The 22,657-nt window shown below is 35.8% G+C and overlaps 1 protein-coding gene across 2 annotated transcripts in view; it reads left to right on the forward strand.

Annotated features, from left to right (window-relative positions):
* LOC129722825 (lysosome membrane protein 2) overlaps nt 1-22,657 on the forward strand; it is a 159,726-nt gene that overhangs the window by 133,990 nt on the left and 3,079 nt on the right. For both annotated transcript variants that reach the window (XM_055676611.1, XM_055676610.1), the window contains 3 exons: nt 6,926-7,181; nt 7,320-7,448; nt 7,519-7,637. In XM_055676611.1, coding sequence (XP_055532586.1) covers nt 6,926-7,181; nt 7,320-7,448; nt 7,519-7,637 — 504 coding nt within the window. The remainder of the gene's footprint in view (nt 1-6,925; nt 7,182-7,319; nt 7,449-7,518; nt 7,638-22,657) is intronic.

Raw genomic sequence — 22,657 nt, forward strand, 5'->3', positions numbered from 1 at the left:
GTACATAACACCATTTTTTCAAATCTAAAACGATCACGATTTTTCGAATTTAGACTACCGTGCACTGTGGGATTTTCAAATAAATCTTCCCACCCATTGTAAATATCATGAAGTATAATGTTAAGAAAATATTTAGGAAGTTATTTCATGTAATGGCGGTTAAATCATGTGCTTTACCATAAGGATTTCGTCGTTTTTATATCACTTTTTTGTACTTTACGACATTCAAAAAGACATTACCGTAAAACGGGGTGAATCGAAACAGTCTGCGTTATATCTTGCAGTGTACAAAATTACTGTCATGTCTAGAACGAATACAAATGATTTAAAACATGGGTCTAGCCTTCCTCTATCAAGGATATAAATACCATTTTGATAAAATAATAATTCATTCTTTCATTGAAAAAAATGTTGCATTCTTCTGTTCGTCCCACAATGGGGCGAATAGAAACACTTATCAGTCGACTGCGTTTTTCTTGTTCTGATGAGAGATTCGAATTATATTTTGGAGCAAAAAGACCAATTGCATCATTATTGAAAAGTATTCAAATTGTAGAAATAATCGGTTTATTACTTCATGAATATCATCTAAATGTTTCGAACAGAGCTAGGGATAGAAGTATTCAGGGTTGAGTCAAGCATTTCTACCGATTCAGGATCTTTTTGTACTTCGTCTACAGACGGCGTCTAGTATCAAGTTTATGCTAGTAGAACTGGAATCCCGGTCCGTTTTTTCAGGTTGTTGATTTTTTGTCAATTCATGAGAAGCATCACGCAACAATTAAATCAGACTTCTGTCAAGTTTTTGGCTAAAAGCTTGGTTGTCTGCTGGATTAGGTTCTGATGGTAGCTGAGGAGATGATTCCATATATCGTGATTGCTTGACTACGAGACAGTTTTTTTCTACGTAATCTTTTTGCAACTTGTATCAGGCGGAGTGGATCCGTTTTTTGTACGTTTTTGAAACTTTTTGTTTGTAAGTCCTGACCAAGATGGGCTAAGAATATACAAAACATGTTTCAGGCATCATTTTACATAAAAATATGATTGCATTTCCAAAAACTGCTTGTTTTTGCGTAAAAATATTCGCCATGGCGTTGTTTCTGTTCGCCCCGTAAACTGTCGAACCGAGAGTTTTCCATGAGACATAATTGAAGGGTTGATAAATACCTCATGGCAATTCTTAAAGTTAATGTTAAAACTTGAGATGACAGTAGTGCTTCTAACCCAAAAATCGGTTTGAAGGACTTGTTTGCTACTGAACTATGCGAAAAAATTATTTTACATGATTTTTGAATGTTATCGAACATTTGCAATAACATTTTTCAAGCTCAGAAATTTTGATTCTATTCGCCCCGTTGTTTCTATACACCCCGTTTTACGGTACTCAAAAATGTACCGTACGATGATTTTGAAATTTTGACCAGACATTTAAAACGTCATAACGCATCGAATGTTGTATTCAGATCCTTTGGTGCATTTATTTTAATTAACGGCCTGGATCATGATGAGTAGAACATGGTGTAACGGTTTAACCACAAAATAGGCGCGGGGTGAGGAAGCGTTTTTTCACTTTGGAGGGAAGCATCACTATTGGAGTCGAAGCATCACTATACAACAGCGAATAACTTTTTCGTGTTTATTGATATATCCTTTCTAATTAGGCAATTGAGTACCGCAAATTCAGGTGTTTTAAGTTGGAAATTGTTTCTTAAATTAATGAATATTGGTAGCAAGGTATGTAGCATCGCCATATTTATAATTTAAATGCATCCAAATGATATATTATGAGATGCGATAATTTTTATGCCCTAGTTGTTTATGAACAAACCTAATCGCTGGCAATTTTTTTTCCAATATGGCCGATTCTTCTTTTGACATACCGTTACACCATGTCTTTATTAGCAATACTCAGAGGGAGAGATATGCGAAGAGAATGTTGTGAGCCAAACGAACTTATCAAAATCCGAGCCAAACGAACAAGAGAGGTAACACATTGAAAGGTGTTGCAATCAAGTACAATAAAAGATATATTTATTTTCACACGTTTTTCATGTTTTATTGCTAAACAATGAATTGAGAATGCTCCAAATTGATTTATCACAGTGGTTTTAAACTGGTGGTTCACAAACCTTTTGTATGATCCACAAAATAATAATCAATTATTGTGATTGTATATAAAATCAAATATAAACATAAAATTTAACACCTTCGAGGTTCTTGTGATGCACTTTATAGTCAACATTGCGCTTTGAGAAAAGATCTGGTACCTCTGACATGTGAAACCTAGTTGCCAAATTGGCGTTTTTTTCATCGCTTATCTCTCTCCCTCTGAGTATCTCTAGTCGTTATACATCATGGCCTGGATCGCCGTTGTGTTGCTATGACGATTGTTAACCAGCGCATCAGCAAATGTGTTGTTATGCGCAGTGCGATAAGATCGACAATTCTTTTTATCAGTGGCACTATAACTACTATAAGCACTATAAAATATAACAAAACTAAAAAACGTTATATGCTATACGATAACTGAAATGGGCGATTATATAAATTAGAGTGATATTGGTTGCACTACAAGCATTCTGTTTATCTTCTCATGGGGCATTTTGACCCGCCTCGAATCATTTTATAGAAATTGTTCAAACTATTGAAATGATAATTAAATAAGTAATTTATTGTTGGCTGCTGAATACTAAGAGCCCTGTCTATAGGAAAAACACTTAACAGGTACGTAATAGTGTTATTAGGTGGTGTAATGTCTTACAGAACAAGTTGAATAAAATAGAAAAAATAGGCCTCAACTGTATTTTTCAATTTTCGTAGGATTTATGCAATGTATGAAACTAATAAGATCCACATTTGTTAATGATGTAAAATAGAAGTGACTAGCTCCTAAATTTACTTTCAAAGAGTATGTATTTCGTGTAATATTGAATAAAAATATTTTATACACAGTTTCCCTAAACAGTGGAGTGAACATTATGACATTTGAAGCTGGGACGCTACTGGTAGAGGAGTCACATTTTCATCTACATTTTGAGGCACAGAAAATCATACCATCTTGGTAAAATTTCAAAACTCCTGCATATGTACTGAACACATCCTTTATGAGACAGCAAAACACGAAAAAGCTTGTTAACAAAATTTCGATGAGTCTTTCAAACACACGCTCACACGTAACAAATGAATAAAATAAAACCTCCAACACGTTAAACAGCATTTATGCTCATTATTGTTTTTCAACAAAATTAAGAAGCTTGATTCGTGACCTCATGAAAACCTAAACAAATCTGTATAAATCTATACTATTTCCAAAAAATCTGTAATCTGTTTATGCAGCTATCTGTATAAAAAATACGTGAATAATCTGTATGAATAGAGATAAATCTGCATACGTGGCTCACTGGCTACGGGAGAGATTCTGTGTCCCAAAAAAAATCGATGTTGAAAAAGTCAAGGTGCTCAGCCCTAAAGTGAAAGATAATGCTTTTTAGAGCATTTTTGTAGAACATTTCGACTTTCTAAAAAACTTTTCCATATTTCTAGTGTTATGCAACTTTTGAGGTTGCCCAAACGTGAATTATGAGAAAATGACTTTTTTGAGCTTGCACTTTTTTCGATTCGGTTCGATTCCTAAAGTTTTCCATATATTTTTTCCATTTTTGTGGGGTCGTTTTTGAATATTTTGCATGGTTCAGTTAAGCAATGCATTCAGTTATTTGACTTCCAGAGCCGATTAAACATCACAGAAAAATAATTTTTCCCATAATTTTTAGATAAAACTTTTCAAAACACAAAAAAAAAATATTTTGATCAACAACTGAAATTCTCATTGCAAAGCGGAATTTATGACAAAAATTTACATGACAATAAATCCTTGATACCTAATTAGGGGGCTGAGATATTGGCATTTTTATATGTGATGGAAAACTATGCATTTCAACAAATATGTTGAATAACTGTTTTATTTTGGGAGATAAAAAATAACAATGTTCAGAAAACAAATGCATTTTTGTATGGCTGATAACTTAGTAGAAGGTTTGAAAATTCGAAAAAATCTGCGAAAAAAGTTAGTACGAAAATTGTGATTTTTAGTGCCTTCTAATAGAAAACTCAATGTTGCTCGCGAAATGTAAGAGATAGAAACATGATGTCTTCAGTCAAGTTTCTTGTTTTAAGCTAACCTAAAACTTTGTCGAAGACACCTAGCGTCTATCTTAATCTTATTAAAAAGTAAATTTATTATCTCACTCATTGGTGGATTGATCAACCATCTTTCTACATTAAAAGGTGCATTTTTGAATACCCTGAAACTTCTCTGAACATATCTTATGGCTATAATCAACATTTGAATCACTATTCAATTAATCACACAAAAACGGCAGAATAAAACAGTGTGCAATGGAGATATTGAGCTCTGATGGCATTTTTGTGAAAATGCATAGTTTTCTATCACACGTAAAAACGCCAATATCTCAGCCCCCCGATAAGATATCAATGATCTTTTTTCAAGTAAATTTTCGTCTTGAATCCCGCTTTGCAATGAATATTTCAGTTCTTGATCGAAAAATTTTTTTATGTGTTTTGAAGGGTTTTATTCATAAATTAGGAGAAAAATTCCCTTTTTTGTGATGTTCAATGGGCTCTGTGAGTCAAATATTTGAATGCAATGCTGAACTAAACCATGCAAAACATTCAAAAAACAATCCCACGAAAATACAAAAATATATAGAAAAATGTAGGAATCGAAAATATTAGAAACAAGTGCAAAAGAGTGGTTTTGTAGCTTGAAAAAGTCATTTTTTCATAAATCACGTTTGGGCAAGAAGAAGCTTGATTAAACTCTTCGTAACTTTCCTCGATGAAATTACGGAAATTTATAGTAGGAAGTGTGTCAAACACCTTACGCAGAGAATGGGTTTTTCCCTCATGTAGTTAGCCTTTGCACGTAAACAAATGATTCTATGAATAATCGCTATTAAAAACTATTCCACGACAAGTTGCGGTTTAGACTTGGCTATTTATATCGACCTATCAATTTCAAACCCTAGTTGGAAACAATACATTGTATCGCATAACACTAGAAATATGGAAAATTTCAACACACTTTATGTGAATGGAAATTCGTACGATTCAGATCACCGTAAGCAGGAACAATAACTGATCGAACATCACTTTCAACAAGTACGACTATCAAGTGTAGCTGTCAGAGTTAATTCTCACATACCCTCCTCCCTACCCCGTGGGCCTTGTTCTATCGAATCAGCTGCGAACGACCGTTAGTTCCCACCGCCCGCTAGCGTCGTCGTCATCGCCGTCACCGGGTCGCATTCTCGGATGAGCAAACAATTATGCAACCAATTAGAACCAGTTTATCGCCTCCGAAATCACACTGCACATTAGCATATGTACGCGGGTGCTGACCGACGTATTCACCGATTTCAATTATCATTCGCTCGGTGTAAATATGCGTGCTGCAGCGGGAAAATAAACAGTGCGATAGCCATCTACGAGTCGTGCTACGATTGACTCCCACCCAAGTTGATTTCCTTGATAGATAGGGAGTCACACTGCAGGGCGGTCATTGCATTGCAACTGCATGCCGCCTCACATTGGCCTTGGCAATTAGTTCACTTGATCATCAAAGCACCGGTATAATGCCGAAGTTCAAGGTTTTGCTCCACAATAATCAGATTACTGAAAATAGGTTTTAAATAAATAACCCCCCCGGTTATCTGCTACGAGATGTTATTGATGTTATGGGCACTAAGATGGTAAACGATATTCCAGCAGCATATCGAATCGACCCGCATATTAATAAGCAATAAAGACGCTCTTTATCGAACAAAATCGTCAAGTTTGCAAACAGTGCCGCGGTTAAATTACACCATTCTGAACGAGGTTCTCTCCCCCGAACTCCTTAATGTGAGTGAAACGATAATAGGCTGCTAATAATAACAGCATGCGGTAATCGATTGGCTTTTTATAAACCACGCCAAGCGGTTAACTGGCGCTGAAAGGCAACTTGTGCGATAATTTTATAAAGCCACCGTCACAAAGTAAGACAAAGTTGCCCTGTTGCCGTCCTCCGTCCGCTCCGTTTTGATTTCCACCGTGACGCATACGGGGAGAACCAGAGAGTATAATCGACATCGATATATGATTAAGACGTTCGGGTCTATGAAGAAAATTAATTCCATATAAGCGATGCCGGACACCGAGCTGGGGTTTCTCCGGTTCAACCTATATTTTTACCTCGACTGTGCAAGGTCAGGTCAGTGATTGCATAGAGAGATGATAACTTAATCAAGTGACCTGTGAGGCAGGTGGTGTTTCTTGGGAACCGTTTTCCACCCGCTCGTTCCTTAATCACGTGGTCATTAAGGGGAGGACCAATAAATACAATCCTATCAAAACTACTTTTAATATTTCTTTACTACTGAAAAACAGCGTTAATCAGTTCGATCAATCGATAAATTATTGTAATTTTCTGCCAAAACAATTTGAAACTGACCGAACGACAACCACACAAATACTGCTGCACGGTAAGTATTGATTTCACTAGACGCTACTTTACCTACCTTTTACCTTAAACTTAGTAGGACAAAAAATTCCTCTAAATCTTTCTAGTTTTGAACATTCTATAAAACTTGTTTTGTTAACCCTGTTGCTCTATTAGTGCTAACGAAATTCATTTCAACTGTTGATTTCCATTCACATGCATTTCATTTCAGCCTAAATAAATATTTAAAACTTTATTAACCTCCGTCACCACCGTTTTCTTCCACAAAACTTCCATTACAACACATTAAACCCCATCGCGTGAAAAAAACACCGAAAAAACCCGCTATTTTTGTTTCGTTTTCGTCTGTTGCCCCATTCGATCCCACCCAACCTCCGGCAAACCGATTCTACCACAATCTAGCGTAACGGAACTCTTCCCGAGTACGCCACGATGCACACCGGCCACACGGGGATGGAGAAATTCGGCTACTTCGACAAACTGAACGGACTCGATCATTTGCCGAACTGGGAAAAGCCACCCTGCTCCAGTATAGAGGCTTCTGAAGGATCATTTTTTCCTCCCCGCGAGGTGACCAACGACGATGTGGTGTACATCTACGATCGGGATCTCTGCCGATCGTTACCGTTGGTCTACCGGCATCCGGTCGAGAAGGATGGTAAGATAGGACCCTATATAAGCAAGAAAAACAAGATTCATGTCAAAATTTCGGGCAACTCACCCTGATTGGTATTTTGTTTTCGACCAATTCCTTGCTCTTTCCACTGGAACATGCTAACAGTCCAGCTCCTTCCAGGCATTGCAGCGGATCTCTACACACTAGCGGATGACGCGTATGGGCCGAAAAACAAGAATAATACCTGCTTCGATCATCCGGACTACAAGCGGTACCAGGGTTTGCAGAATATTAGCCCATGCCAGTACGGTAAGTGAATTGTGAGAGGGACTTCCGCATTCGCTGAGGTTTAATGACATTTTTTGGATTCCATCCTTAGGGGCTCCCGTGTACATTTCGAACCCACACTTCTACCAATCGGATCCCCAGCTGCTGAACGCTGTCGAAGGCCTGAAACCGGAACAGGAAATACATCAGACGTTTTTTAAAATTCAACCAGTAAGTATCAAGTTTTTATTTTAGGAATGAAAATGATGCAATCTTGTGTTTGTGTTTGTTAAAACCACCCCGAGTAATTTTAAAGGAAACACTAATGAAAAGTATTTTAAACATATTTTGTATTTGACATAAAAATTATGTTCTCACCAAACATCACGTTTCCAAATCGGTTTTTTAATAACTTTAGTCATCTTTTCCAACATTGAATTCAAGTTTCATCCATCATACTTCTTTGTACTCATTAATTCATCATCTGGCTTCGAGATATGATTTTATGTTTATAAGAAAATTGACAAGGATTGTTGATAGTCACAAAAGCCACATCACGAATGTCTGCTGAATGAATTCGATTTTCATACAACCCTTGCTAACACGCAGAGAATCCTGAGTAAGAATCCCTAGGATACCGATTAACACGGTGACGGAATCGTGAAAGGAATCGCAAACATGATCCGGAGGATTCCCACTCACGATTCTTATTCAAGAATCCTAGAGTAATATACAGGGCATTCCTGAGGATTCTTTTTTCAGGAATCCTTTTCGAGGACGCTCACGAATCCAATGTGAGGAATCCTAGAGAATCTATGCGAATCGTATGTGTTCATCCGGGAACATTCCCCCATATTCCGCCCTAACCCATCATATTCTAGTTAACTCTATCGCCATTCATGGCCGTCTCCAAGTTTCACCGTACTCTCCACAACCCCTTTTTTCCATTACACTCCACTATTGAACATTTTCATACAAGCAAGCGAACAAAAATATTTTTATCATTTTTCCATCACATCTAGTATTTTTTCTACTTGTCGTGATCAAAGCAAGTTGCTTAAGATAATTTGAGACTCTATTGCGGCTAAATTTTGATGGAGACATGTATTCTTTTATATAAAAAGCGAAAATTATACATGGACTTATTCGGAAACCAACCCCTCCCTCCTTTCAGTAGCTGCCCTCCCATTCCTCATATGCTTTTGATTACCTCTGATGTGTAAGGAGCATATATGAGCAATTCCCGCTGAGACCGGCCCATTATTTACGTGATGGCATTGAAAATTCAAGTTATGTTTTTTTTGGAAGCCCATGTTGAACAAGTAAAGAAACTGCATTTGGTTGATCAAATTTATGGACCCCCCGTTAACTGGAAATCAATACTTTTTTTAAATTTTACGTTTTTCCTTTGTTCTACTAAACAAAGGTTATAAAATCGGTCGAAAAACGCAAAATAGATCCATGATCCGGAGGGCCGAACCGTATATACCATTCGACTCAGCTCGACGAATTGAGCAATGTCTGTTCGTGTGTATGTATGTGTGCATGTGTGTGTGTGTGTGTATGTATGTTGTCTGTATGTATGTGCCGCAAAATACTAACGCACCTTTCTTACAGAACGCAATATCCGATTTTATTGATCTTATACGCAAACGAAAGCCTCTGTGCTCCCCCAGAATGCTACCGAGTGGATTTTTGATTAGTGGCTTAGATTTTAAAATATTGAGCAAAGAGTATTTTTTATATAAGAAATTTAACTTTTAAGGCAAAATTAATGGCACGGAGAGCCATGTGTTGTATACCAATTTACTCAGATCGACGAATTGAACAATTTATGTATGTATGTGTATGTGTGCCAGTGCGTATGTATGTGTAAATATGTTGTTTATATGTGTAGTATACTAAAATCGATCCAAAAAAGAAAAATAACAACAAAAAAACACTTTTTACAGAACGCTTATTCCGATTCTGATGTTCGCATGCTTCAAATGAAAGCCCCAGAGATCTTTGAAAATCATACTGAGTGCGATCTTTTATTGGTTGCTTGAACTGTAGAGTTTTGACCAAAGTTTATTTTTGACATAAGATATTTTACTTTCTGGATAATTTTTCGCTCTCACTGCTCTTTTCTCTTCTCTATCCCTCTTTCCCTCTCTATCCCTCTTTTTTCATATCGCTATTTATTTCTTAAAGGAAATCAACAATCTTAGACAACTTTTCATAATCTGTATACTTTTCGTAGTGCGTCTTAACTGGTGTAAAAAAATTACCCTTTAGCTTTTTCTTGAAAATTTAAACCAGATTTTAGAAAAACCTGGAATGCTTACTTAGCTCCTTTTCTTCCGAAGCTGCCGTCCTCACTTCTTATAAAATATATACTAAATTGTACGATGAACCTAGATTTGCGAAGAGTAAGAAACATTTACAGCTTTCGGGAGCCAAGCATTGTAGCAAAATCTGATCCCACAGTGTGCACATGTAACACAATTTAAGATGCAGGTATTTTGAAAAGCTTTACCAAAGATGTAGAGACCTATTTATGTACGAATGTGTTAGTGCCACCCGTTGAGAAAAACACAAATAAATCGCTGTTTTGTTTGCAATGCTACGTTTTGAACAGCTGGAAAAATTTTCAGTTGAAAACTTATTTTATGTATTGAATTTGTGACCAGGAATCTAAAGTAGCTGGTGAACGTAATCGGCAAAATTAGGAAAAAGTGTTTGCGCAGGTGAAAAGTCAAGTCAAAATCTCTATGAATGATACAACATGCTCATGTAAGATATTGACAACTTTCATCAATAGCTATATTTTTTTTTTTTCTGTATAATTCTAAACTATATTTCGAGAGCAGGTTTGTAGAAGTTTGCTTCAATTCGTAAAAAAAACTTGATGCTGATTCATAAATCTAGGTCCTGCGATTTCTGAAAATTAAGCGAATAAGTAGAACCGCATTAAACTAACATACATGTTTGCTGTTCTAGTGTGAAATCAGCATCATTGTTATCTATTACTGTTTCCCCACGTTCGATTATCTCAAAAAAAAAAAATCAATTACTTCTAGCCAGCATTTGAAAATTGGTTTGTGATCGAAAAAATAAGACTCATGTACTCCAGTGATAAGATTCATATTATTTGCATAAACTATGTCAAGCTTTAATTCAATGATCGTCTTTGGTTAACTCTCTGAAAACTATCTTTCAAATTCATTTCATTCATTATTGAAATTGGACTTATGATGGTACACGATTTGTAAGTGACTGGCCAAATATGTATTAAGTAATAGTTAGTATAACAAAGGTTTCTGCACCACTAGGTGGATTAATTTAGGGGTCGTTATTGTCCCTTCATAGTATTGAGTCACTAAAACTTTTACAATGGGAATGGTTTGTCACTCCCAGCCCCATTCAGTTGATTCACTGTGCATTTTTATTGATTCGGATCAATCACGGAGTGCAACCATTGATATGTGCAGTTAGTCAAGCTTAGCTGAGCTAAGCTAAAGCGTCACCAATTAGTAAACCAAGCTCAAAAAAAAATTTACATTTTGTTGCTGGATTCTTTTGATCGCAAGTGAATGCCCACCTATGAGTGTAGCAGTGAAGATTGCAACCAAACAAGTTTGTTCCACAGGGAAACCTGATACGGAGACTTTAAAATGCACTTTAGATAAGCTTTTTGAAAAGCAGTTCTCAAGTTTTTGCATTTTAACATTTTGAAACCTGCGGATTGGTAGGCGCGTTAAAAATTACTCCGTAATATTTTCGTGTAATTCGAGTGTATTCTGCTGGATTTATGGAAATAGAGTCTGCAGTTTAAATTGACATTACAGTTCAAGTTTGAATTGTGTGAAGTTGGCATGAAAAAAGAACGATATCATGTGAAAATCGTCCGGCAAAATGTGTTTTATTTTTCTGTTTTTTTTTTTTTGTAAGCCAACATCCAACGAAGAAAAAAATGTCAAAGTGTTACGTCATACAGTGGCAAGTGCTATAGTAAATGTTGAACGAAGGCTAGAGGAAAAGGGTCGAAGAACCTATATAAAGCTAAGTATTCTGCTTTTATTCGTTCAATTATTGTTTCATATAACTAGCGCCAGTTAGAATAAATTGTTTCAATAAGAAAGCGCTAGAAAGATAATTCTAATTGGGAAATTTTGCTGTAACGCAGTGTCTGTCTGTAGGGATGTGCAAGTTGTTACGTGTTAATCGATATTTCTTCTATATATACACAGAAAAAAAAATTATTTTAATTTTAAAAGTTGAATAAATCTACAAGCAGTAAGTGTTATGTTTAGTTTTTGCGTTTCATGCGTCTCGTGGAGCAGTGCACTGACGTCGGCAGGGATACTTAAAACACCCTGCCTGCGTTGTCAATTAGCCGTTTTGAAAATAATTGATCTATTTATTTGTTTATTTTCTTGGTAGATGTCTATCTGGGTGCATTGCTTACAATATGTCGAGATTTATTTTAGCGTGGTTTTGTGGAGTCGTTTCATTTGCTAAAGCTCTGCTTGAATAATCAGAATTGCCCCAATAGGTGAGAGCTTTAAACCTTTGTACACGCTGGCTCTCACAACACGGAACTGGTAGCATTAGAATATAATTCATAAACTTATCGAGGCCTGACCGAACGGTTACAAACATTTGGCCCAGTTTTATACCCTTGTTTGATGATTTTTCTAGCTTTTGAACAAATATTGAAACACATAGACAATTTTTATTAATTATGTGAAAATCTTGTTGGTTTAGCAACTAAATTTTGATTGCGATTGCTTTGGCATTTTATCAATCAACTTAGAATTCAGTCTTGTTCGATATGCATATTGCATTTTTTTAAATTTTTGAGCTATGAGTGCATGAAACTTTGCCAGTTTTTATACTCAGTAGGTATCTTAACTTAAATACAAAAAAAAGATTATCGGGGCGAAGCACCGTGTCCTCTTGCGTATGCGTCGGTGAGAGGGAATAAAGCGGTCCTACATAATGCTCCGGTGTAAACGTGTCTTCGGCCTTGGTGAGCTTTGCTCATCTAAGGATTATCGGTGTATTGTGATTTCCGGGATGTACCAAATCATTATTTCGGAGACTGTACGCCCGGCGGTTCTTTTTTAGCACGTTACGATTCAGAATAGGTTCCGTTCGTTCGATAAATATTTTAATTATTCACGACAAAGACAAACCCTGCATGGATGCCAAATCTATTCCTGTTTTGCCGGTTCCCTTTTTTTTCCTTTTTTTTTTAATAAAGCGGGTGTTTTGGCTTTTTCGTCATACCAGTGGTCGGCACGCTCTTATTTGTTTTCGGAGAAGGCAGTTCAGTTTCGTGTGCGGTATTTTGACTGCGCTCAGTGTGACTATCTCAATACAGCGCTCTATCGGTTATTTGAGCTGGGACCAGTAGTTTGCGTAGTTTGCGTTCGGCGTGCGGTTGTTGCGTTTTACGAAATCCATTCGTTTTTAGGTAAATTTGAATTAAGTTCACGGCATTAAACGCAAAGTTTGGTGTGATACAGACTGTTAACGATTAATAGGTTGCCGAAGATAACTAGATCGTGGCGCGGTTCTATTTATATCGTCTCCTGGTGGTCGGCTGCCCAGAGACCGAGAAGTAACCATATCGTGCGCGAATTTGTGTAGAGAAGATCGCACCATCAACCTCGATGGATCCAGATCAATTCCTTTCCACTAACACTAATTCCTTCCTTTGATACTTGTGGATGATGCAGAGGATTCCTCGGTCTCTAGTAGCAACAAGTATTAAACTAACACTCTCGATATCCCTTCCTCTATTGATCTGCATTGGGCGTAGCCAGCTTCGTTATTGACCAGTGAAAAGAAAGATCACCAGAAATTGTACACTGAGAATGGCTTGCTACTCCTAGGCACCATTTTGACGGTTCTTTGTGCAATTTCAGCTGATTCTGGTCAATCGCGGGCAACACACGGGCGATCAAATATGCTATGCTATGCTATGCTATGCACTAGGTGGATTAATTTAGGTTTTTCTTCAAAACTTGGCTCACCAAATCGCCTCTAACTCTTGGATTTCTCTATAAAACTACCTAAACCAACAAATCTTTAGAAAGGGAAAAGATAGGACCTTCTTTTGCAAATATCAAAGTGGGTGGTCGCCATATTGGTTTTGGCCGCCATATTGTTTCCTTAAGAAAAATTGATCTAACAGGTTAACTCGAGTGAAAACCTGGCCAAAATTATTTCCGCTGCTATTAAGCAATATTTTGGGAACTATTTAAGTGAGAAATGGAAGTGGCTGGTGCAAGTATTGTATCAAAGAGAAACACTCAATATCACACACACAACTTAATGTTTACATTTACATAGTCTATGTGTCTTCATTAATTTTAGTGAGGAGATGAAGTAATACGCTCGTATAATTTGTGTTTGCAAAACGGGCAGCGAAACAAATCGAACCATTTACCAGAAAAATGATGTAGCAATATATCTCCATTTAGAATTTTCAATTTGATACTCACAGATTATATGATGCCTCGTGGAACCTATGTAGGTTGGAAAAAGCCATTTGTACGGAATGTTATCCACCCGGATTATTGATTCTGTGTATCAAGTTCACTTAAATTAGTTGAAATTCATTCACTAAACTAATCTCATTTAATCTTTGTTGAGCTGAAGTATTGTTTTAGGCATGAGGCAGGGACCCATCAGGTATTTTTTTTTTTCATTTCCCATGTACGCGTGAGCACTTAACGTCATAAATCGTCATAATTTCATAAACAACATTTTTTCAACAACATCATAAACAACATTTTTTCAAACGGGTCGCAAATGTCAATCCGGACGTTACCGGTTGAACATATTTGCGAGGATGTGTTCGTGATGTTATGAACTTCCTTTCCCCCGATGATTATATGATCGGATTCCGCGAGATTTGATAACTTTTTTAACATTGAAAACGCTCGAAAATATGTAAAAACCACTAATTTTGAAAACTTCTTAAGAGTAGCTATAATTTTCAAATTTCGGAATTTCCATCAACCGGTTTGTTAGCATTGAACATAAAGAACTCATTTGCTGCAAAATGTTGATCAATTGTCATTTTTTGACGCCTGGCCCAACTTGTTACTATAAATGGTTCGATTCCCAAAAAAATGCTTGAAAATTTGTCAATGATTACAGCGCTCCCAGCATATGATAATACCGTTTAACGTTCATCGAGTGATGGCATTTTGTGAAACATTTATTTAAGCTGCAGAAAAAAATATAGCGGCACCAAAAAGCGACAAAAAACTTTTTTCTTATTTTGGCCAGCTTTTTGTTCTAGGTACTCCTCTGTGCGTTCCAGAGATATGGTTGAATCTGTACATATATACTTGTATAAGACAAGAAATATATGTTAGCACCCATGCACTTTTCGTGATCCTTATGGGTCTATAACGACTATGTAACTTTTCAGATCGATCGGTGGAACAATATTTTTGGCCCGATTTTTAAAGTTTCCATACGATTTTATATGGGAAATCCACTTTTTCAAAACTTATTCTCTAGACACACCGGTTGGCTCCTAAAAATATATCAATACATGATATTTGTAGGAAATTTTTCTGGGAAAAACTCTTCTGAAGACAGCAAAGCGCTACGATGCTTGTAGAAAAAGTTATTCACCCAAAACTGATTGAATGTCTGACGAACGGTTCACCATTGAATTTTGCAAAGTTGATTGAGGATGAGAAATAACTTTGCGTGGAAATATGCTTAAAAGTGTAAGTTTTGCTCATAGTATCTTCGAAGAAGCCTCCAATATAAATTTTACTCGATATCTTTTCTTATCACATGGTTGAATTTGAACCAGCAGCATGCTGGAGCAGTATTGCTAGAAAAATTGAATGGTGAGCCGTTCGTCAGATATTCAATCAGTTTGGAGGAAAATAACTCTTTCTACGAGCATCGTAACGCCTTACGATCTTCGGAAAAGTTTTTCCCAGGAAATTTTCCTACAAATATTTTTTTTCCTGTGTGGACTCATCACTGCGACCAGAGATTAGATCAATTGTAATATGTTTTCTGTATTCCGCACTTCATATTATTGGCAGTATCACTATTGAAAAGTAAGTGATACGCTTATCTTCCATATCCGTGCTTGTGCGTAAGTTTTACCTTTCCGTTTCAAGCTTACTGCTTTACTATACCGAGCCTCTGTCCATTCTAACAATATCGCCTAATTACAATTCCCTGGAGAGAACTTTCATACCTTAATCAAACCAGTTTTATTATGATAGGGACTTATTTTTATTAGAAGGAGAGTCAACAGGGGTACTGTAGTATTCAGATTGAAGTGGGGGGGTGGGAGCCTGAGAATAAACCCATGCTGACGTCCATTGTAGGGTTTGCAATCCCGGGAACGATTTCCCGGGAATTGCCTTTTCCCGGGAATTGCCTTTTCCCGGGATTCCCGGATCCCGGGAATAGGAATATTGATTCCCGGGATCCCGGGATTCCCGAGCTCCTCGGAAAATTTTACAATATTGCAATAAAACTAAATATCGTATCAAAACACGAAACTTATGTCGTAGAAGTGTAGAGCAGCTTCATAGTGTGCATTATACGAAGCAAATATTTGCTTGAAACGACGATCAATATTTGCTTGCCGTGTAATATCAAATTATTTGCTTAATCTATTTGTCAAATATATATGCTGTCTTATTCAGTGAACGATAAATTAAGAAATATTTTCTTCGTCTCATGTCTATTTTGCTAGTCAGTTTACTACTAAGCGAATTTTTTCTTTGATTATTGACAGAAAATTTTGAAACCTGTAAATTGATAAAAAAAATTTAAACCCGTAAATGAATGCGACCAGAAATAAATAAATTAATAAAACTCAGTCAGTGTAACTTGGGTCGTGGCCGCGATTTCACATTAATTACGAAGGCATTCAAATGCTCTAAAATCTGGCTGCCAAGCACTCAGATTTAACTTCAACAAACTAAAAGTATTGGACTCTTCAGTTTCTAATGAAATGTAGCAAGAGCTGGAATCAGTGATTTAAAGGCATTTTAGAAATCAGACACCAGCGGTGATTCAGCGATCTTAAGCAAAGTTTTACAGAAGGGAACTACATTATTTGGGCTTAACGAGAAATTGTCAGCGGAACTGAGGCGATTAATAGACGATTGTTCATGAATTTCTGGAGTGAACTTGAATAAATTTTGTTCTTCAATTGATAATAAAATTTTAAACGATTGTTTGAAACTTTTTATTAATAAACATTATTTGAAATCTCATTTTTGCTAAGGATTTTTTCCTTTCCCGGTTCCCGGGAATTCCCGGGAAATGAGATTTTTTATTCCCGTTTCCCGGAAAATCTATTGTCGGGAATATTGCAAACCCTAGTCCATTGGCAACCAAATGGCCTGATACTACTAAGATTCGAACCCACGACCACTCGCTTACCAAAGCGGACTCTGTAACCTTGCAGGTACAGAGCTCCCCATACAAATATCATGCATCGATATATTTTCAGGAGCCAACTGGAAATCTCTAGAAAATACGTTTTTAAAAAAAATGATTTTCCCATATAGAATCGTATGGAAAAAATCGGGCGCAAAGATAGTTCCACCGATCGATCTGAAAATTAATCCAGTTGTTGTGGAACCCATAAGGAACACATAAAGTGCATTGGAGCGAAAAAATAACACCATCGCTCTTTTCCCATATAACCGTGTCCCAGTCTAATGTTCAGTTCCTCTTCCTCAATCAGTTCGCAACCCAAATCTTCTCCACATGGTAGTAGGATTAAGAGAGACTAAAAAATGAATAAAATTGCGCTGTCATTCATAAACAAACATACACGGTAAAACAGAATTAACGTACATTATGCTCTAGAAAAATTATGCAATTATGCAATTAAAACAGAATTATGGGTACATTATGCTTTTTGAACGAAAAATTTATTTTATCTTAAGCAAAACTTAAAGAAAAAAAGGAATCGTAGAATTATGAATGAATGATGCAAGTAGGGTATTTGATTCTGGTTCGAACCATGCCAAAATTGATCCTGGTTCGAACTATTACGAAAAATCCCAAATAACCATATCAAATTCAGTTATTTTAGATTAGAACGATTGCATAATATGCTTTCAATATCTGTCTTAACATGGAAATTTTTTTACATAATAAAAATTACAGTCTTAAGTTCAATTATTTACAATTAAAAAAGCATTGAATTTGGCTTCGGTTGTTCATATACGATCTGGTTCGTCGTCATTATTATATAGTATCCAAACCAATTATATTCAAGCAAGAACAGTTTCAAAACATTTAGACATGAATATTATTCCATTCCTGTAACATTTTTTCAATTGGAATGTTAGTTAAAATAAATTTTATATAAAAATATGACTGTATATTTTTGATCCTGCTTTGAACTACCGCTATTATATTATACCGTATGCTATTAGGGGTTATCCATATCCGTTCAGTATTTTTTTGAGTCATTGAAGGAATATTGCATATTTGGAGGAGTAAAGAAAACTTTAGCACGATTCAATCAGTAGTTCGAACCAGGATCATAAATGGTTCAAACCACAATCAGCATGGTTTGAACCTAAATCATTATTTCTCTATCATTAAATAACGAAAAGTAAATCATTCAGGCATTGAAATACAGTTTTGAGTACTACAATACAATCGGTATGAATGTGTTTTCACATTAAAAAACAATTTTGGTACATTACTGCCATCTTTTATTAGAAACGCTGAGATCAACCAAAGTGTATCATGAAAAACACTGAAACTAGTTCGAACCAGTATCAAACACCCTATCATAAATAATTCTGAGTTCTTAGTAGAACTCCGTGGTATAGGTATGTGTCTTCTTTATTTATTTTTTTTAATTGAAATGTTATGTCACACTCAAGCTAACCCTCCGTCCCCCATATGTCACAAAATGTCACAATAATCGAAACCACCCCCCCCCCCCTTCATAAATGCGTGACATCATTAACGGATGGTCCCTCTTAAACATTACAAAACCAAGGCCCCGTTCCGCTGCCTTGCAGTCACTGTAGTAGATATGGTACTTGAAAGAAGTGCGTGAATAGGGTCTACTTTCTGCTTCCGTGTTCGTAACCTAGGGCTTTGCCGATAGTGCCGTTTCATATTTCTAATTTCGTTATTCGTGATTAGGAGAGGTTTCGGTATGCAGCCTTACCAGGATCGCGATACATACAACCTGCTGATGGGGCTGCCATCTTAGGTGTAGCTTAGAAGCATTTCATGATTCAGCCACCCGCTCGGGGTCAGACGCTGTTGTACGCCGCCCATAACATGGGGATTCAGTCGCGTACGACCCCCCTTCCCAGTCAGCATACGACCATAGTTTCCATCGACGGTTGGTTAGTCGATCTCCGCTTAGGTTACTCGCATCCCGGCCGGCACCTCGTGGAGGTTGGGATAGGAGTTGCTGGACAGAGGCGAATGACCACATTAGCCTAGGCCCGTTATACGTGTCTAGCCAATTACCTACCTCTATTTTTCATTATTCGTAAAAAAGAAAGTCGAATCAGGGGGAGAAATTGGCAACAAGGCCGATGAGCGATAAATAGTGAAATCTACTAAAATAACTAGTGTTGGTGTTCCAAACAACAGAACTATCGGAAAATGCAGTCTTTGGAGGATTTTTTTAAAAGATAAGTGATATAATTTTTTTAGATTTATTTTTCTGTTCGAGTTGTTTGTGTTGACATACTATATACACAATCAATTGTTTTTTGACATGTAGGCGGCGCTGCATTTTTTTTTGCTTTGATCATCGTCGTGTATAGGTAGATCCATACAGATCTGTTTTGTATGTATTTTCGGTTGAGAATAGAGGGAAAATAAACTAATTTTTTACGAGAATGTTTGTAAATATACAGAGGATTTCTTGTTCATACGAATGTGTCACCCAACAAAATTTTTTAGAGGTTCGGGTTTATGTTTCGGAGAACATTGGACTTTGTTCGCGTGGGTCTTATTTGACAATATTCGACTATCAGTTTAAATGTAGGGGTAAACAGGGTAAGACCGCCCTGCGGGGTAAGACCGCCCACCTTAGTTTTACTACCAAGTTATAAAATAATTGAAAAATTTCTTTAACGTGTCTATTACAGTATAATTACATAACATTTTGCACGTTTTTCTGTTTTGATAGTGCGCGAACGGTCGCAGAAATAAATAAAAACAACCTTTCAGCTAGGAATAGATGAAGAAAAAAAAACCTTTTAGCTGGCAACCAGTCAATGCGCTATTGTTTTGCGGCAACGGGACTTAAGGTTTTTCAGTCTAAAAATCAATTGTTTTGTTCGTGAAAATACGTTTAATCGCTTGCCTGAATCTATCTTCTTTCGGAAATATCGAAGGCCGTGAGTAATCTTGTAATTTTGACTACTTTTTCGGTCAAATATGAAAATGTTCCACTGGGGGTAAAGTCGCCCACTATACAAGGGGTAAAACCGCCACGTATACAACTGCTTGTTGTTTTGCTTAAAGACCCAAATGTCTCGACACTACAAAGGGAATATTTACAGGATCAGTAAAGCAACTTCAAGCCACATAAGACTTCGATGTTAATCGACCATTTTCGATTTGGTTGAAGCTTTTCTAGTAATATATTTTAACAAGACTTATTTTTGAAAAAAGTAAACCTGTTTGAAAATGGTGCTACCAAATGAACCAAAATAATTTTAGAGCCAGGACGGTTTGTTTGATTGGTATGACGTCTCCGGCAGAATTGAAAATAGTAGTTTTTTACTTCCGAAAAAAGTACACACTCTAAAAAAATTTAAAGAAAAGATATAAAAATAGAATTAAAAAAAAAAAAAAAATATATATATATATATATATATATATATATATATATATATATATATATATATATATATATATATATATATATATATATATATATATATATATAATTTTTTTCAAATTTATTTTAAAAAACATGTTTTTGCCCGTAAAATCTACAAAAGGTAAGCTAAAATTTGATGGTTGTTGGATCATGGAGTTATAGAAATATTAATAGCTCAAATTTTGTGAAGAAATTTTTTTTGGACGGTTTATTTGGTGTATAGAGTCGTTGGTAATTTTGTTCTTCAAAAAAAAGAGCATAGAAAATTGAAAATATAAATAAAAGAAATAATAATTATTAGTATTTTTCTATACATAATAAGTCTTCAAAAGAATCATACAGACAGGTTTAATGAGTTTTAATTTTTAGCTTAAAGATAGGTATATTATGAATTCAATATCTTGCAAAACCCCAATTCTGAAAAATCTATTTATTTTGAAAACCAAAAAAGTTACCTAAACATTGATTTGAACTTGAATAACCAGAAAACAAAATAAGTTAAAACTTAGAAAAAAAAAATTTTTTTTTTTCAGATTTTTCACAGTGTATATTTTATTTTAAAAAAAATACCATCTACAACTTTGTCAGAGACACTATACCGATAAAATCAACCGTTTCGGCCCTAAAAATATTGTTTATCCTCAAAAAATGGTGGGCGATCTTACCCCGCTGGTGGGCGGGCTTACCCCGCATGAAAAAGATCTGCACATTTTCAATGAATTTTAAAAATTAAAAAAAAATCTGGAAAATAAACAAAAATATTTCAGTTCTTATTTTTTATATGCGGGTATTGAATAGAAAAACCTCTTAGCGAAGAAAAAATGAAACTGCAGCCGCAACTTTTTTTTTCTATAAACAGAATTGCTTAAGGGGGCGGTCTTACCCCGCTTACCCCTAATGGAAATATATGATGTGGTAAAACCCCTTTAGAATGGCTGTCTGAATATTAATTTGCTACTAATGACAATTATGTCAAATCGGTGGATAATAACACAGTGCAAATATATAATTTTTTTGTGTATTTTTATGCGAAACTAAATTTCTCCGAGTTTGAACATATTTTAACTTAAAGGGCAACAATGGCGCCATTTTGAATTTTTGAGAAACCGGTAATTTTTTATGTTTTTTCGACGCCATTTTGTTTTAAGATCAAATATCAAAATTCTAAGAGTTTGTCCACATATTAGCATCTTTTTACCCATCTTTTGAAAAAAAAAACAGATCTTAAATCGGACAAAAACTGAGCTCAAAACGGTGATTCTACGAAACCGGTTTCGGCATAGTTTTAGTATATTTCACAAAGCAAAATAATATCGATTATTTCTGAGCATTAATGGTAAATGTCAGCAGATAAACCTATTTTTGTATTGTAGGGGAATTGGGGCAAAATCGACATTTTGCTGACATTTTACGTAGATCAGACGCCTACTATTCGATTTCTGAGACTTTTTTACTCTAGATAAGATATTATTTGACTACCACTTTAAGATATCAGCGAATTACCATTAATGTTCAGGAATAATCGATATTATTTTGCTTTGTGAAATATACTAAAACTATGCCAAAACCGGTTTCGTAGAATCACCGTTTTGAGCTCAGTTTTTGTCCGATTTAAGATCTGTTTTTTCCAAAAGATGGGTAAAAAGATGCTGATATGTGGACAAACTCTTAGAATTTTGATATTTGGTCTTAAAACAAAATGGCGTCGAAAAAACAACAAAAATTTATAGTTTCTCGAAAATTCAAAATGGCGCCATTGTTGCCCCTTAAGTTGAAATATGTTCAAACTCCGGGAAATTTATTTTCACATCAAACTTTATGAAAAAATCATACATAGAAGCCAAGGCAAAAAAATTGTTGCACTGTGTAATAAGCGTATAACTAAACTATCTATGTATACATTCACCCCTAACCTAACAACATGGAATAGTAAAATTGCTTTATAAATAATCTAAAAGTTCAACTGATAAAATACAATTTAAACTAAAAAGTCGGTAAATCACAACAGCCTCATCTCTTATAAGCTTTAAAAATTCATACCTATAACATAATCAATTATCGACCCGCAACATCTAACAGATGTATCCCAGGGTTTACCTCTCCTACTAAAATTTCCCATCTAATGTAACATTTATGAGAGCACGTAGAGTTCTCTGCGATTCTCTTAAGTAAATGTTGGACTAACATTCCTTCTCCGTTCCTCAACAGTTGCAAAGACGTGGCCAGGGCGGTAACAGTTCTCTGGAGATATCTGACCTTTGTTTAAAAAACATTTAATTAGATCCCAAATTTCATGTTACTGCTCAGGAACGAAGGTAATTTGTTCTCGTAAACAGAGTATTGTTGCTAGCACCAACTACGAAGTTGTACAGCTGTTTATGCT

Source organism: Wyeomyia smithii, chromosome 2, assembly GCF_029784165.1.
Source record: "Wyeomyia smithii strain HCP4-BCI-WySm-NY-G18 chromosome 2, ASM2978416v1, whole genome shotgun sequence".
NCBI lineage: Eukaryota > Metazoa > Arthropoda > Insecta > Diptera > Culicidae > Wyeomyia > Wyeomyia smithii.